The 16,790-nt window shown below is 46.7% G+C and overlaps 1 protein-coding gene across 2 annotated transcripts in view; it reads right to left on the bottom strand.

Moving 5' to 3' along the window:
• Window positions 1–16,790, bottom strand: part of ZER1 (zyg-11 related cell cycle regulator) — a 170,938-nt gene that overhangs the window by 58,186 nt on the left and 95,962 nt on the right. For both annotated transcript variants that reach the window (XM_029612340.1, XM_029612339.1), the window contains exons 11-12: window positions 12,180–12,299; window positions 11,891–12,006 (exon numbers count right to left, since the gene is read on the bottom strand). In XM_029612340.1, coding sequence (XP_029468200.1) covers window positions 11,891–12,006; window positions 12,180–12,299 — 236 coding nt within the window. The remainder of the gene's footprint in view (window positions 1–11,890; window positions 12,007–12,179; window positions 12,300–16,790) is intronic.

A 16,790-nucleotide genomic window follows, 5' to 3' on the forward strand; every position in this document is an offset into this window, starting at 1 on the left:
AGCGGCCGAGCAAATTCTAAAGCGTAGCTTTGTATTATCACACTTAGGACCCACTGGTCTGAGGTGATTCTGGTCCACTCCTTGTAGAACAGAGCCAACCAGCCCCCTATGACTGGAACTGAGGAGTGGACCAGCCTGGTATCATTGGGCAGACTTAGCTCCGCCACTGCCCTGGAAGAAACCATCTCTGCCAGGCCTCCTCCCTTGGTTCCAGGATAGTTGCCTCCCTGAGGACTGGCACTGAGAGTTCCCCAACGGTCTGGTAGGCCGAAACCGCCTATTTCCTCTGTAACAGGGACATGAAAGAAAGGAGCCTTTGGGCTTCGGCTTATCCTCCGGCAACTTATGAACCTTGATTCCCTAAAAGCTTGATCATTTCCTCCAAGTCCTGACCAAACTGAAGCTTCCCCTTGAAAGGCAAGGCTCCTGAGACTTGGATGAGACATCGGCTGACCAATTCCTCAGCCAGAGGAGCCTGCGGGCCAAAACAGCCGAAATCATCATCCGAGAAGATGTCTGGACCAGATCATACAACACATCGGCACCATAGGCCACCACAGCTTCCAGCCGCTCTGCCTGCTGTGACTCAGGCTGACAAGGACTTGTCAGCCTGCAACTGCTGCATCCAATGCAGACCAGCTCTCAACATAAAACTACTGCAGATTGCAGCTGTGATGCCCTACCACAAGTATTTTTTTTTTTTTATAAAAGTATATAAAACTTTACCAAACAGTGCAAGTAAAGAACAAGAAGCACTTTTCTGAAGAGTGGCAGCAGGCTTGTTTTTCCTTCAGGGTGAGGGAACTGAAACCTCGGGTGTTCCACCCTGTCCATCCAGAAGGGACTGAGCAAACAAGGGTCCCCAACTCCCTGCTCGTCCGCCTCACAAAGCAGGGGGGATGGCCCCACCAGGACCTAGCAATCCCCTGGGAGACAAGCCAAACCGGCTAACAAAATGTTCTCTTTTTTTTTCAGTCTGAGACTGCAGGCTTTGCACCTCCATCATCTGCTGGAGACAGAGAATACTGAGAGACTGCAGGTGGCACCTCGTGATAAGTGGTAGTGTCAGTAAAACTTTCTCTGTCTCCACCTGCTGGAGGGGAGCAAAACCTAGGAGTCTGGACTGATTTGCGTACGTACATGGAATAAAATTTTACCAAAAATTTCACACATTAAATGCACTATAACAGTAACATCAACTTCAACAGCTACTGTTCTACAAGACCAGAGGTGGTAGTAAGCTCCAGCTCCAGTCAGAAGACTTTTTTTTAAATTGACAACAAAAAATACATGAATTCAAAGGCTGCAATACTTCCCTGCTGCCAGCCAGCAATCCGTGGAGAAGCCCTCTGCGGGGATGAGGGAAAAAGGACCTCTGGCTATCAGTCCCCTGGGAAGATGTGAGCAGAGCCAGCCAGGGATTACCAACCTTTCGGTCGTCAAGCTCCACCTGAGGGATGGCCCACAAAGGTACCTAACACCTCAGGGAGCACTAACTCCCTTCTTTTCTTCTTAAAATCTCCAATTTCTCTTTTTTTTTTCTACTCTCACTCAGACTGCAGGTTTGCACCTCTACCATCTGCTGGAGACAAAGAAATACTGAGGGACTGCAGGTGGCATTTTCGGTTATGAGGCAGTGCCTCAAAATTTTTATTCTCTGCCTTCATCTGCTGGTAGAGATGCAAAACCCACTTGTCTGGACTGATCCGGGGTACAAACAGGAACACAGACACTATGCACACTATACAAGCTTGACTAATATTTGTCTTAAGCGTCATTGGTATAATCAAAGATCAAACGAGATATTCATTTTTTTGTGAGGGAAACAATCAAAGAAATATCTCCTTTTTTAATTGCAAATAAAAATATGCATACTTATTTTACTGAACTTCTTCTGTGCCTTTTACTTATATCCCTAGCCTGACACAGAACAGTGTTTCAATAGCAGCAGTAAGTGCAAGCAGACATAACTTGAGTCATAGGCTGTTATTGTTCTAAATTGCCTATACTAGTCACTGCTTCTAACAAGGTGCATGTACTGACTGTGAAAAGCTGTGCTGGACCTTGTCAGTGTTTGAAGGTTTGGCAGCTGGGATTCCATGCCAAGAAGTGCAGAGGCAAACTTTCGAGGTACAATAGTCCAAACAAACTGTATGGAATGGGGCTGAAAGACTAATGTGCACATTTGTCCCTAATTCCCATGTTCTGCACTCAATGTAATAAGAAGGCATAATCTAAAGTGTCAAAAGCTGATAACAGATCCAGAAGAACTGAGTCTCGTTCCATATCAATAGCCCGACATAAATTATCTGATAATGCCAATGAAGCTCTGTCCATACTGATCTATATTTAGCAATTTGAGTCAGATTTGCATTCTGTATATAAGCTTTCACTGTTTGCAGACGATGTCCTTTTTACAGTAGCTTTACTGGAGACTTCTATGGGCGCTTTAGTAGAAGAATTAGCGAGATTCAGCAGAGTATCAGGGTATAAGTTAAACGCAGAAAAGTCCGAAGTATTGAATAGGCCCTTATCATTGGATCAGGTAGAGGATATTAGGAAGTGATTCTCTTTCAAAATTGTAACATCCAAGGTAAAGTATCTAGGAGTGAAAATTGGAGCCAATTTAGATAATCTTTTTTCCCTCAATTATGACGGGATTTGGGAGAAGGTTATGCAGGATTTCCAGAGATGGGATAGGAGTGATTTATCCTGGTTAGGTAGAATCTCGGTTGTAAAAATAAATGTCCTGCCGGGAGTTAGCTATCTGTTTCAGACTTTGTCAGTCTTGGTTCCAGAAGGCCATACTGCAATTTGGCAGTGCAAACTTTTTCATTTTATTTGGAAAAGAAAGCCCACACGAATTAGCAGAAAAGTTATGTTTTTGTCTAAGGATAGCGGTGGGTTAGGGGTACCTTGTTTACTCTGGTACTATGTGGCGTCTCAACTCAGAACAGTACTGGATTGGCATCGGAGGGGGGGGGGGGAGGGGGAGATGGATTGAATTGGAAAGGGCACTGAAGGGGGGTATTTCTCCAGACAGGTTGGTGTGGTTACCTGAGAAGGCACGAATTTTACCTCATGTTGTCGTCGTCCCCCATACCCTACCCACTGTAGCTCTTACCTTAAAGATTTGGGATAAGTGGAAGAGCAGTTTGGTGGGAGATAGGAATTATTTTTATAGTTCTCCTATTTTCTTTTGTATCTGTGTGTTCAAAACTTTTGGCTGGACACTGGGAGCAAAAAGGTTGTTGTAGTTTTGAACATCTTTGGAATCATAAACGGTTGAAAGACTTTAATGAGGTTAGGCTTACATTTAACTTGGGGTCTGTAGATTCTTATTTCTGTCTTCAGCTACATAGGTTCTTATCCCAAAAGAGTATAAGGGCAGCATTGGAAAAGGGAAAATCCTTATTTGAAGGCTATTATGCTCAGGCTTCTATGGTGTCACGGGGAATATTTATTTATTTATTTATTTAACGTTTCTTTTATACCGATGACCGTTCGCACATCGCATCGGTTTACAGTGAACAAAAAACCATTGGGCGGAGCCCTTACAAATAACAGATAACATAGTAAACTAGGCAACATATAAATAATATTTGGGAGGAGCCCTTACAAGAAATACAAACATCAATGAGTAAATGCTATGGGGATATGCTATGGGATTGAACTATAACAGAAACTATATACAGTATATCCAGAATATACAGTATATCCAGAATATACAACCTTTTAAATAAAGATCTGGTGCCGGTACCCTCACACATTAAAGAGTGGGAGAAGGACTTACAGCGAGAACTGGGGGCAAAGACGTGGGACTTATGTTTTGCCAATACGAAAAAGAGCTCCATATCTGCATTGATAGTAGAAAATGGATATAAGATGTTGTTTCATTGGTACCTTACTCTATCCAAGTTACGTATGTTATATCCTAATTTAAGTAATATCTGCTGGAGGGAGTGCGGGATGATAGACACTTTTCTGCATATCTGGTGGGATTGCCCTAAAATTGTTTTGTTTTGGGATTCCATAATGCAACTTATATTTGATATCATGGGAGAAAGGATACCCAAAGATCCACTCTTTTTCCTGTTAAATATCCCACTTTCTGGCTTTGATTCTAATGCTATCTCTTTCTCTCATCAAGTCAAACTGGCAGCCAGAGGGGAAAGAAAAATTGGTTCTTACCTGCTAATTTTCGTTCCTGTAATACAGCAGATAATTCCAGACCAGTGGGTTGTGTATCCCTACCAGCAGATGGAGTCAGAGAACAAAATCTTTGGATACTGCTACAAAAGAGAGAGTGCCACCTGCAGTCCCTCAGTATCAGCCTGTACCTAAGCCCTTGAAACTAAACTTCAACTAAACTTCAACCAAGGGCGACCTGGCCCCAAAGGTTGGATCCTTCCCAACTAACCAGAGGTCTAGGTCGCCCGAAACCAATGAAACATACACCGGTAAGCCACCGGCCCTGCTGTTTAATAGAAATCCAATCATTCTTTCAGAATACTAAAAGCTCCACAGACGGACTTTCTGGAATGATCTGCTGTATTACAGGAACGAAAATTAGTAGGTAAGAAACAATTTTCCTTTCCTGTACATACTCAGATCATTCCAGACCAGTGGGAAGTACTCAAACCACCTTATACTGGGCGGGCCTCTGAAAGACCGCTCGCAGAACACTCTCACCGAAGGATGCCTCCTCCTACGCCCTGACATCCAAACGATAAAACTTGGTGAAAGTGTGAAGAGAAGATCAGACAGCCATCCTACAAATCTCCTGCGGAGAAAGAAGTTAACACTTCGCCCAGGAGGCCGCCTGTGCCCTTGTGGAGTGGGCTCTCAACCCCACAGGAACCTACTTTCCTTTAGAAATGTATGCGGAAGCAATAACTCCTGAATCCATCTAGAAATGGTAGCTTCCGATGCTTTGTCTCCCTTCTTGGTTCCGGCAAATAAGACAAAGAGGTGGTCTGACCATCAAAAAGCATTAGAAACCTCCAGATAGCAGAGAAGGATGTGCTGCACATCCAACAAATGCAGCTCCCTCTCCCGGAAGGAATCACGGGACCAGTCCGGAAAAGCTGGAAGTTCCACCGTCTGATTGACATGGAAAGAAGATACCACTTTGGGCATGAAGGAAGGAACTGTTCGCAAGGATACCCTGTCCCAGTAAATTCTCAAGAAAGGGTCTCTACGGGATAAAGCTTGCAGCTCCGAAATCCTCCGTGCCGAACAGACAGCCACCAGGAACACTGTCTTCAGAGTCAAATCCTTCAATGATGCCCTCTTCAACGGTTCAAACAGTGCTTCGTATAGAGCACAGAGTACCAAATTTAAGCTCCACTTCAGGAATACTTTGCGCACTGGCGGACGCAAATGCTTCACTCCTCTAAGAAACCTGATGATATCCGGATGCATCAGCAGCTTCTGACCCTGAGTAACATCTCAGAGGGCTCCCAAAGCAGCTACCTGAACTCAAAGTGAGTAAAAGGCTAAGCCCTTAGCTAACCCCTGCTGCAGGAAATCCAAAATCTGGGGCACCCCCACAGCCCCGGGGCTCAGGTTCCTCTCCAAGCACCAACCTTCAAACACCTGGCAAACCCTGGCATAAGCCACCGACGTAGCAGGTCTCCTAGCCTGAAGAAGAGTGGAAATTACCGACTCAGAATACCCTGTCAGATGTAACCTCTGCCTCTCAAAGCCAAGCTGTGAGACAGAAGTGATTGATCTGAGAATATAGGCCCCTGATGCAGAAGGCGCGGAATATGAGCTAGACGAAGAGGACAGTCCTCCGCCAGTCGTACCAGATTCGTGAACCAGGGATGCCTGGGCCACTCCTTAAGCCACAAGCACCACGGACCCGCGATGCGACTCCATCCGCCTGAGAATGCGGCCTAGGAGAGGCCATGGGGGGGAAGACATAGAGAAGAAATCCCGTGGGCCATGGACACACCAGAGCATCGAGCCCCACTTATCCGTGTTCCCTCCTTCAACTGAAAAACCGAACTGTTTGACTGGGTTCGAGTTGCCATCAGGTCCATGCCTCGGAGGACAACTCCCACTCTCTGGGGTCCAAGCGCTGATGGCTGAGGAAGTCCACTTGCACGTTTTCCACTTCCGCAACATGCGACGCGGCGATGCCCCTGAGATGAATCTCTGCCCAGGCAAACAAACGTTGCGCTTCCAGCATCACCACAGGACTTCTGGTTCCCTCCTGCCTGTTGATATATGCTACTGTGGTCGCGTTGTTGGACAAGACGCCCACCATCCAACCCCCGACTAAGGGAAGGAACATCTGAAAGGGCCCAGCGAACCGCCAGGGTTTTGAGTCTGTTGATGGACCAAGATTTCTCCGACATTCGCCACAGGCCTTGAGAAGTCTTGTCTTGACACACTGCTCCCCATCCGGAGAGGCTGGCATCCATAGAGACGACCACCCAAGCCGGGTGGGGGTCCAACTCCACCCCTTTCTCCAGGTTGCGACACAACAGCCACCAAGAGAGACTGCGTCTGGGTTCTTGAAGAAGAGGCAACGGACATGGAACTGCTCCAACACAGGGCTCCACCTGGACAACAGCACACGCTGTAAAGGTCTCAAGTGCGCAAAAGCCCAAGGCACCAGCTCTAATGTGGATGCCATGGAGCCCAGGACTTGGAGATAATCCCAGGTTGTTGGCACCGTCAAGCGAAGAAGGCCTTTCACCTGAGTCTGTAACGTCCACATTTTGTCTGTCAACAGGAAGACCTTGCCCTTTTGCGTGTTGAACCACGGATCTAGGTACACCAGGCATTGACTGGGCACCCACTGGCTCTTCTGCAGATTGATGACCCAACCAAGAGACCGTAGAGTGGTCATCACTCTCTGGAGAGATCTCTCGCAGTCCTCCCGAGACTTCGCCCGGATGAGCCAATCATCGAAGTATGGATGCACCAAGATCCCTTCTTTGCGCAGAGCTGCTGCTACTATTCCCATCACCCTTGGTGAACATGCGAGGAGCCATGGCCAGCCCAAAGGGAAGAGCCCGAAACTAAAAATGCCGACCCAGCACCTTGAACCTCAGGAATCTTTGATGGTCCTGCCTGATCCGAATGTGCAGATAAACCTCCATTAGATCTAAGGACGTGAGGAACTCCCCTTTGCGCACCACCGCAAGCACTGTTCGGAGCATTTCCATGCGGAACTTGGGAACTAGTAGGCACTGGTTCACCTTCTGCATGTCGAGGATAGGACAAAAGGACCCTTTCTTCTTGGGAACCACGAAGTACACCGAGTATCGACCCTGGCCCTGCTCTGCAGGAGGGACTGGACAATTGGCATTGAGATTGAGTAACCTCTGGAGAGTTGCTCACATGGCCTCTCGCCTGCCGCGAGAAATCACACAAGACTCTACAAAGGCGTCCTGAACTGGAAACAAGAAATCTAGAGTGTAACCGTGCCGGACTACCTCCAAGACCCACCTGTCTGAAGTGGGTCTTGAAGGTAGTCTCGTAGAAGCTGGATAATCTGCCTTCTACAGCTTCTATGTGGGAGTGGGGGCCCTGGCCTCATTGGGGAGGCTTACTGCCTCCTGAACCCTGACTTACACCATATCTCTGGGAGTCCGACGATCTCCACGAAAGGACTGCAGATGATGAGAGCTTTGCCTGGACCCAGGGGGAGGAACAGGTTTACCAGAATGAAAACACATACATTCCATAAAACGAGCTTGTGAAGGAAAAACCTTTTTACTCGGTTTCCTATCTTCCAGCAACCTATTGCCCTTAGTCTCCCCCAATAGTTTCACCAACTGGTCCAAATCCTCCCCAGACAGGAGTTTTCCCTTGAAGGGGAGATTACAGAGCTCCGCCTTAGAGGACAAGTCTGCCGATCAGTTCTATAACCAGCCTGCGAGCCGCCACAGAGGAAACCATACTACGTGCAGAGGTGCAAACCAAATCTTAAAGAGCATTTGCCACATAAGCCACTCCCACCTCAAGGCAGGTCGCTTGCAAGGGCAAAAGGTCGCCCACTGCTACCGCCTCCGTAAACGTCTGGACCCAACACAGACAGGCACGCTGCATCATGCTAGCACACACTGCCATGCGCAGGCCGAGCGCGGAGACCTCAAACAAACGCTTCAGCTGAATTTCCAGTTTGCGGTCCTGCATATCTTTCAAAGCAGCCATCCCAGCCACCGGGATTGTTGTCTACTTGGTAACTGCCGAAACAGCCGCATCCACCCGCGGCACTTTCAGAAGGTCCAAGGTTTCCAGAGAGAGGGGGCAAATTTTTGCCATCGCTTGGCCCACTTTCAAGCCAGAATCAGAGAATCCCACTCCCTTGTCACCAACTTCCTGATCTTCTTGGGCAGAGGAAAGCAGTTGTCAGTCCTCGCAGACCATCGAGCACCGGACTGACTCCCTCACTATCCGACTCTTTCTGGAAGACCTTAACCCCCAACTCTTCTAAAACTTGGGGAATCAATGGGTGCAGCTCCTCCAGCTTGAACAGCCGGACAACTCGAGGGTCACCCCCCTCCGGGATTGGGAATCCATCCAAGGCCGGGTCATCCATGTCAGGATCTCCCAGGTCTGGGGAGGGATCAGATCCCGGGTCCGACCCTGCATGTCTGGGGGGGCCATCTTGCAGCACCCCCATAGTGTCCCCACTGGAGGCGGGGTCACCCCACGCCTGACGGAGTCCCAGGGGCCATAGGGGATCCTGAAAAGAACGTTTGGATCCCTAGCTGGACCTAGTGTCCTTTTAATTCCAGATCTTTGATTGGCCAAAAAAGTCTGATGAAGAAGCAGTACAAATTCAGGAGAAGTCCATAGGTTGCTCCCCCACCCCCTGCAGGGGCTCGGGCTGTACAGCGTTGTCCGGAGGTGCACAAACCAGCTCCATAGGGGAAAGGGTGGCGGGGAATCTCCTCCCGGCACCACGAGGTCAGAAGCTTCGACTTCCGAGGCAGAGGCAGGAGGTCTGGCCGAATGGAGGCCTAGCCCAACTGAGCGGCCCCCTCCCGAGGAGCCCTTCTCTCCCAATCCGCAGTTAACAGAGGGAGCGTGAATCCAACCTGCCCCCTGCTGCGCCACATGCACAGCAGGCGGCCATCTTGGATTTCAGCGCCATGCAGCGAACTGCGGGAGAGCACCTGCTGAAAAGGAGCCGCACTCGGCCACCCACTGGTTCACCAAAGCACCTATGGACCAAGGCACCAGGGCCCGCAGCTGCCTGCCCCGAAAGTGTCACTCACACTGCGGAATGTGAGAAAGAACCAGCATGCGCTCCGAAAGAGTTGAAGGAACCCCCTCCCTTCAGCAAGCGATCACCTCTGATGTCGCACCCACCCGGAGCCCTGGGCTGCCGACCCTCACTCCCCAGACACTGTTCGGTCTCCTCCTCAGGCCGCAGTACCCACTGTCCCGGCCAGGCCTCGACTAAGTCCAGAGGCTTACCCTACCTAAGGAACTTCTTAGGTTCTGATGAAATTACTTTTCTTTTTTTTAAATAAAAACTTTAGCCAACCTCAGCAGAACCAGAGGAAACCGGGAACAGCTTCGGAGGCTGAGGGAACCAGAAGCCTCTAGTTATCAGGCCCTGCAGCAAGATGCGGGCGAAACACAGTCAGGGGTATCTAACCCCCTGGACGCCCGGCTTCACTGGAGGAATGGCCCGCAACGGTGCCTAACACCTCAGGGAGCAAAATCTCAGCTCAGCTAATCTAAACTAACCATCTGCTGGAGTCAGAGAGATACTGAGGGACTGCAGGTGGCACTCTCTCTTATGTAGCAGTGTCCAAAGTTTTTGTTCTCTGACTCCATCTGGTAGGGATATACAACCCTGATCTGGAATGATCTGAGTATGTACAGGAAATAGCATGTTATTGGAAGAAAGTGAGTACGCCTCCACTGAAAAAAGTTTTGCAACGGTTGGATAGAGTGTACTATATGAATAAATTAACTGCAGTTAAATGGAAATGTATGGGGAAATTTGAAAAAATATGGCACCATTATATTACTTAGAAGGAGATGAAAAGCTCCTAAGTGGATGATGGAAGAAAAGAGGGCTCATGTATGGTGTTTTGAGAGATGGGTGGGTAGGGTTGGGGTGGGGAGGCATTAGGAGTAGGGAGTAGGGGGAAGGGGGGAGGGGGAGACAAAAAAAATCACACTGTGGAAACTGAATAGTAACTTTCTGTTACTTTGATTATTTCAGTTGTAAGTGAAATAAGACAAGTAATTGTGCATAAGTTTGTTGAACTGTGGATTTGCTTTATTCGTATGTTTTTTCATAATGCTGTAAGATGTTGATTTTCAACAATAAAACTTGAATTTTAAAAAAAGATCTGCATTCTGTTTTTTTTCAATAATAATCTAATAATAGTATCTTTCTGTATCTTATTGAAAAGATATCTTCTTTAAGAAAGGCATCTATCAGATAATTTAGCACCATGATCAGAACTAGATCAGGTTAAAGCTTTGTGCACTTCTCAATCTGATTTATTAGCACTGCTCTCAGTCAAAACAGCTTGACTGCAAGCAATGAGAAACCAGACTTTCTCTGTTGTGGGTCCTAGGCTGTGGAGCAAACTTCCAAAAGATATTGGGGCGGATTTTCAGAGCCCTGCTCGCGTAAATCCGCCCAAAACCGGGCGGATTTACGCGAGCAGGGCCCTGCGCGCCGGGAAGCCTATTTTACATAGGCCTCCCGGCGTGCGCAGAGCCCCGGGACTCGCGTAAGTCCCGGGGTTCTCGGAGGGGGGCGTGTCGGGGGCGGGCCCGGTCGTCGCGGCGTTTCGGCAGCGTTTTGGGGGCGGGTACGGGGGCGTGGCTACGGCCCGGGGGCGTGGCCGCGCCCTCCGTACCCGCCCCCAGGTCGCGGCCCGGCGCGCAGGAGGCCCGCTGGCGCGCGGGGATTTACGCCTCCCTCCGGGAGGCGTAAATCCCCCGACAAAGGTAAGGGGGGGGGTTTAGACAGGGCCGGGCGGGTGGGTAAGGGAGGGGAAGGTGAGGGGAGGGCAAAGGAAAGTTCCCTCCGAGGCCGCTCCGATTTCGGAGCGGCCTTGGAGGGAACGGGGTAGGCTGCGCGGCTTGGCGCGCGCCGGCTATACAAAATTCATAGCCTTGCGCACGCCGATCCAGGATTTTAGTGGATACGCGCGGCTCCGCGCGTATCTACTAAAATCCAGCGTACTTTTGTTTGCGCCTGGAGCGCAAACAAAAGTAGGCTGTTCGCGCTCGTTTTAAAATCCGCCCCATTAGGTTGTTAACTGACTTGTTAAGCTTCCATAAAGCAGTTAAAACATTTCTGTTCTCCGAGGCTTTCTGTTATGTAACTATGAGGGAGAGTTATGTTTAGGCAGGATGCAGATAGGGAAATGCTATTGGTTTGTAACTCGTCTGCTTTTGCTGGACTCAGAGTTGTCTGTGTTTTTATGTGTTGTTCTTAGTGTTTTAAACATTGTAACTCGATTCAAGCAAGACAAATTTAAATAAATATGGAGAGAACATTTTTCCCATCAAACACTACCAACTCGAACTTGAACATTAATATTAACATTTGGAGAACATTTGATCTCATCTGATCTGAGAAAACTCTAATTTGCTTGGAGTATTTTTCCACCTTTTGTTTTCAAAACTCAAAAGATCTAGGGATAATTTGTCATATTCTGTATAAAACTGGGACACTTGTGCCATATTAGGGCTACAATTACACTTATTTTTTGTGAATATGTATGAGATTTGCATATGATGCTTTTGGTAATTTAGCTATTCTGGAAACAAGACCTTTGTGTGCCAATGGAAAAAAGGAGCTCACAGTCCTTGTCTGAGGGCAATGACCTGTAACTAACCAGGCTGGTATCCGGTCACATCATTCTTCTGGACTCTGCTGCCAACCTACCTGAAAACACTGATAAACTGTGATGTCATCAGTTGTGGGCGGAGCCATCTCACCTCTGCTACATTTCCCAGCAGCCCCAGCATATTACGATGGAGTTCCTGCTTCTCGGGAAATTCCTGAAAAACAACCACCAACATCTGTAAGGCAAGCTGATGAATGTGGAATCAAAATGCCCTGGGGCTAGATCCAGCACCCTATAGGAGGGAGACCAGAATCACAGAGTCCCCAGCTCCATCCTGCAGGCAGAGACAGAGAGGAACAGCTAATCAGGAATGTGCTGAGCAGTTACTTTCAGGCACTCCAGGAAGAGTTTCATTCCATTGTAGCCAAGGAACATCTCGCAGTTATCTGGAGTCTCATCTGTAATGTTCCACAGAGCGCTCCAGGAAAATTCCATAACCTGATCACACTGCAAGAGAGAGAGAGAGAGATGAAAGATCATCTTGGATACAGGATATAACAACTGAGAGGGACTGAGGGCAGGGTCTGCCCCTGAGGGTATACAGCCAGAAGGGAGATGGAAGGGATAGGAGGGGGAGAAATGAGGGCTAGCACTTTCCTTCCTCTCCTTTGTACTTCCAGCTCAAATCAGAACCACTACTGGGATCTGGTGCCATGAACCTTTATTCACAACTACCCTGCGTTATTTATCCCCCTATTTTACATCCTCTTCCAACTTATCTGGCCCTGCCATAACAGGCACTAGGGCTCTTTCCAGAACTCTGTGATCATGGGCCCTAAATTTGGCCACTGGGGAGGGTATGGGGCAATTATGTAATTGCGCATATTGGTGTAAAGTCTGTGGGTACTTTTTACCCACACATTTTACGCCAATTTTCAAAGTACATGTGTACTTTCCCTTTGAAAATTGTTCCCCAAAACCATCCACACACATATTCACCTATTAATATGTAAGCATATTATTTGGGAAGGATGGGGAAATATATACATTTTATTTATTTATTTATTTAGGTTTTTTATATACCGGCATTCATGATAAAATCACATCATGCCGGTTTACATTCGAACAGGGTGTGCAGAAAATACAATAACTGAATCTGGTGCAGAGGAGTTGCAGTTACAATGAACAGGGGTAATGGAACTGGGACAAGAGAGAAAAAAGCAGTAGAAGGTTAACATCATAAATTAATAATTATTTACAAATCCGGAGTGGCTATAAATCCGGAGAACATACTTTTGAAAATGTCATAGTATACATGTAATTCCAAAGCCCTTCCCAACTCCGTCCACAAGAATGCCCCTTCAAACAGCAGGTAAAAGGGTGCACATAACTGGCCCCATGCATATACTTTTACCAGCATTTAGGGCAGGCAAACTATTTTGTAAAAGCCCATTTCCATGGGTAAGGAAAAGCTGGTTCTTACCTGCCAATTTTCTTTCCTTTAATCCTACCAGACAAGTCCAGAAGGATGTTTTTTTTCCCTTACCAGCAGATGGAAACAGGAAAGAAAAGCTTTACTGTATCTCTAGGCATATAAGCTATTGTGCCTTCTGCAGCCTGCTAGTATGCCTATATCAAAGCTCAAAAACCAAACCCCCCCCCAATCAAGCAGAGAATTCCAAACTTCCGGTAAATCCAAACATGCAAGGACCTCTTCAATAAAAAAGGAAAATTGGTTCTTACCTGCTAATTTTCATTCCTGTAGTACCACAGATCAGTCCAGATTCCTGGGTTTTGCCTCCCTTTCAGCAGATGGAGACAGAGAAAGTTTCATAGCCACATGCACATAACCAGGCATAGCACCTGCAGTCCTTCAGTATTATTATGTACCCAAGCTAAGACAGCAATATCTCCAACAAATTTACGCAAACAATATCCCCCGAGCGAGCATGGAAAAGAGAAAACCAACGTACAACAATGGACCGTAATAAAAAAACTTCAAGGAACGATCAGAAACATGTGCTATTCTGCAGCCAATAACAACAAAAAACAGGACAGACCAAGTGGACTCTCCAGATCTCCTCTCCACCACCAGGTGGGACTCTGGACAAATTTGTGGTATTACAGGAACGAAAATTAGCAGGTAAGAACCAATTTTCCTTTCCCTGTACGTACCCAGATCAGTCCAGACTCCTGGGATGTACCAAAGTTTCCCTAATAAGGGTGGGACCCTGAGAGTCCTGCTTGGAGTACACTTGCACCGAAATTGCCAATGTCCAAAGCCTGGACATCCAATCGGTAGGGTCTGGCAAAGGTATGTAAAGACTTCCAAGTAGTCACCCTGCAAATCTCTTGCGGTGACACTAGCTGACATTCCACCCAGGAGGACGCCTGGGTCCAGATAGAATGAGCTCTTAACCCCTCTGAGATAGGACGACCCCGACAGATGTATACGGAACCAATAGCTTCCTTCAACCATAGAAACATAGAAATGACAGCAGAAGACCAAACGGCCCATCCAATCTGCCCAGCAAGCTTTCACAGTTATTTTTCTCATACTTATCTGTTATTCTGACTGCTGAGGTCAGGACCCTTATTGGTAACTTTTTGGTTCTAATTTCCTTCCACCCTTGCCACTGATGTAGAGAGCAGTGCTGGAGCTGCATAAAAGTGAAGTATCAAGCCTAATTGGTTAGGGGTAGTAACCACTGCAATAAGCAAGCTACTGCCACGCTTATTTGTTTACCCAGCCTGTGCAATTTAGTCCTTGTTGGTTGTCTTAATATAAATCCTCTTTACTTCATTCCCCCCTGCCGTTGAAGCAGTGAGCTGCGCTGTATATGTATTCAAAGTGAAGTATCAGGCTTAATTGGTTTGGGGTAGTAACCCCCGCAACAAGCAAGCTACTTCCACGCTTATTTGTGAATGCAATCGTGGCTTTTGATGCCTTATGACCCTTTTTTGCACCGCTCCATAGCACTAAAAGGTGATCCAGCAACCTGAAACTGTTAGTGACCTCTAAATACCGCAACAAAGCCCTTCTGACATCCAGACGTCTTAATTCTTTTGCATGAGGCACACCAACTTCCAGATTCGGAAAAGATGGAAGCTCCACTGACTAACTTAAGTGGAACACCAAAAACACCTTCGGCAAAAAAGACGGAACCATCCTTAATGATACCCCCGAATCTGAGATGCGTAAGAAAGGTTCTCTGCATGACAAGGCTTGAAGTTTGGAAACCCTTCTGGCTGAACAAATAGCCACCAAGAATACCACCTTCAAAGTGAGATCCTTTAAGGTAGCCCTCTTAAGAGGCTCGAATGGCGCTGTACACAAGCCCTTGAGGACCAAATAAAGGCTCCAAGATGGACTCACCAGACGAACAGGAGGATGGAAATGCTTTACCCCTTTGAGAAAACGCACATCTGGATGCGCCGCTACAAGCTTTCCATGAATCTTGCCTCGAAAATCACCCAGGGACGAGACCTGCACTCTAAATGACAAACCTTTCATCAGCCCTTTCTATAGAAAGGCTAAAATCTGCTCCACTGACGCCCGCCTTTGGTCAGTGCACCAAGACTCGAAAACCCTCCACACTCTGATATAAGTCAAAGAAGTGGAAGTTTTTCGAGCCTGCAACAGAGTAGCAATAACATCCTCCAGATATTCTTTCTTTCTTAAACATCGCCGCTCAAAAGCCAAGCCGCTAGACAAAAGCGAGCTGCCTGATCGGAAAATATGGGCTCCTGATGTAGCAGGTTTGGAAGATGCCCCAGCCTCAATGGACCATCCACTGCTAGATTGACCGGATCTGCAAACCAAATCCTCCAGGGCCATTCTGGAACCACCAGGATCACCTATCCCGGATGAATCTCTATTCTCCTCAGAACCTTGCCCACCAGAGGCCACGGTGGAAACACGTAAAGGAGGACGTCGTCGGCCAAGGAAGAACCAGGGCATTGTCACCTTCTGCTGCTCGCTCCCTTCTGCAACTGAAGAAACGAGGAGCTTTGGCATTCCGCTGAGTTGCCATGAGATCCATATGAGGAAAGCCCCATCTGCAAGTAATGAAATTTATGTATGTATTTATTTATTTATTTACTGGTTTTATATACCGTCATTCGATGTAGCCATCACAACGGTTTACAACAGCAATAAAATTACAATAAAATAATTCAAAATAAGATAATATATTAAAAAGATAATATATTAAAGTAAAAATCACAATAAAATAACATAACTTAATATCAGTACAATAATTATAAAATACATTAGGATTATATTTGAGAGCTTAAAAGGTAGGAAGAATAGTAGTTAGTGAAATGAGTATCATTTCAAAATAAGATGAAATAAATCTTAAGAATATTTAAAGCAAAAAAAAACAAAAAATAACAGGCTGAGGCATATGAGTGTCAATCATTAAAAGCTTTCATAAAAAGCCAGGTTTTGACCTCTTTTTTGAATATTTTTAAATTTGGCTGTAGACGTGTTTCAGTGGGTAGCGAGTTCCAAATTTTTGGGCTTGCAAGAAATATTGCGTGTTCCCTTACTTGTGAGAGCTGTGCCGAGCGTACTGTCGGAATAGATAATAAGACTTTATTAACAGAGCGAGATTCCTATGAGGTACATGAATTTTAATTGCCGTGTTGAGCCAGTCTGTCTGTTCTATCCTGAATTTTATGGGAAGCCAGTGCAAAGATATCAATCAGAACCAGTGTGATATGCTCATGCTTCTTAGTATCAATTAAGATTCTTGCTGCTGAGTTCTGCAGTATTTGTAGAGGATGAATTATAGATAAAGGTAATCCAAGTAAGAGAGAATTACAGTAGTCAATATTGGCAAAAATGAGAAGCTGCAATACAGTTCTAAAATCGGAGGGGTTACATTGAAACATAGAAATGAAGGCAGAAGAAGACCAAATGGCCCATCCAGTCTGCCCAGCAAGTTTTGCACTTTTTTTTTCTCATACTTATCATACTTATCTGTTACTCTTGGC

Source organism: Rhinatrema bivittatum, chromosome 8, assembly GCF_901001135.1.
Source record: "Rhinatrema bivittatum chromosome 8, aRhiBiv1.1, whole genome shotgun sequence".
NCBI classification, from domain to species: Eukaryota; Metazoa; Chordata; class Amphibia; order Gymnophiona; family Rhinatrematidae; genus Rhinatrema; species Rhinatrema bivittatum.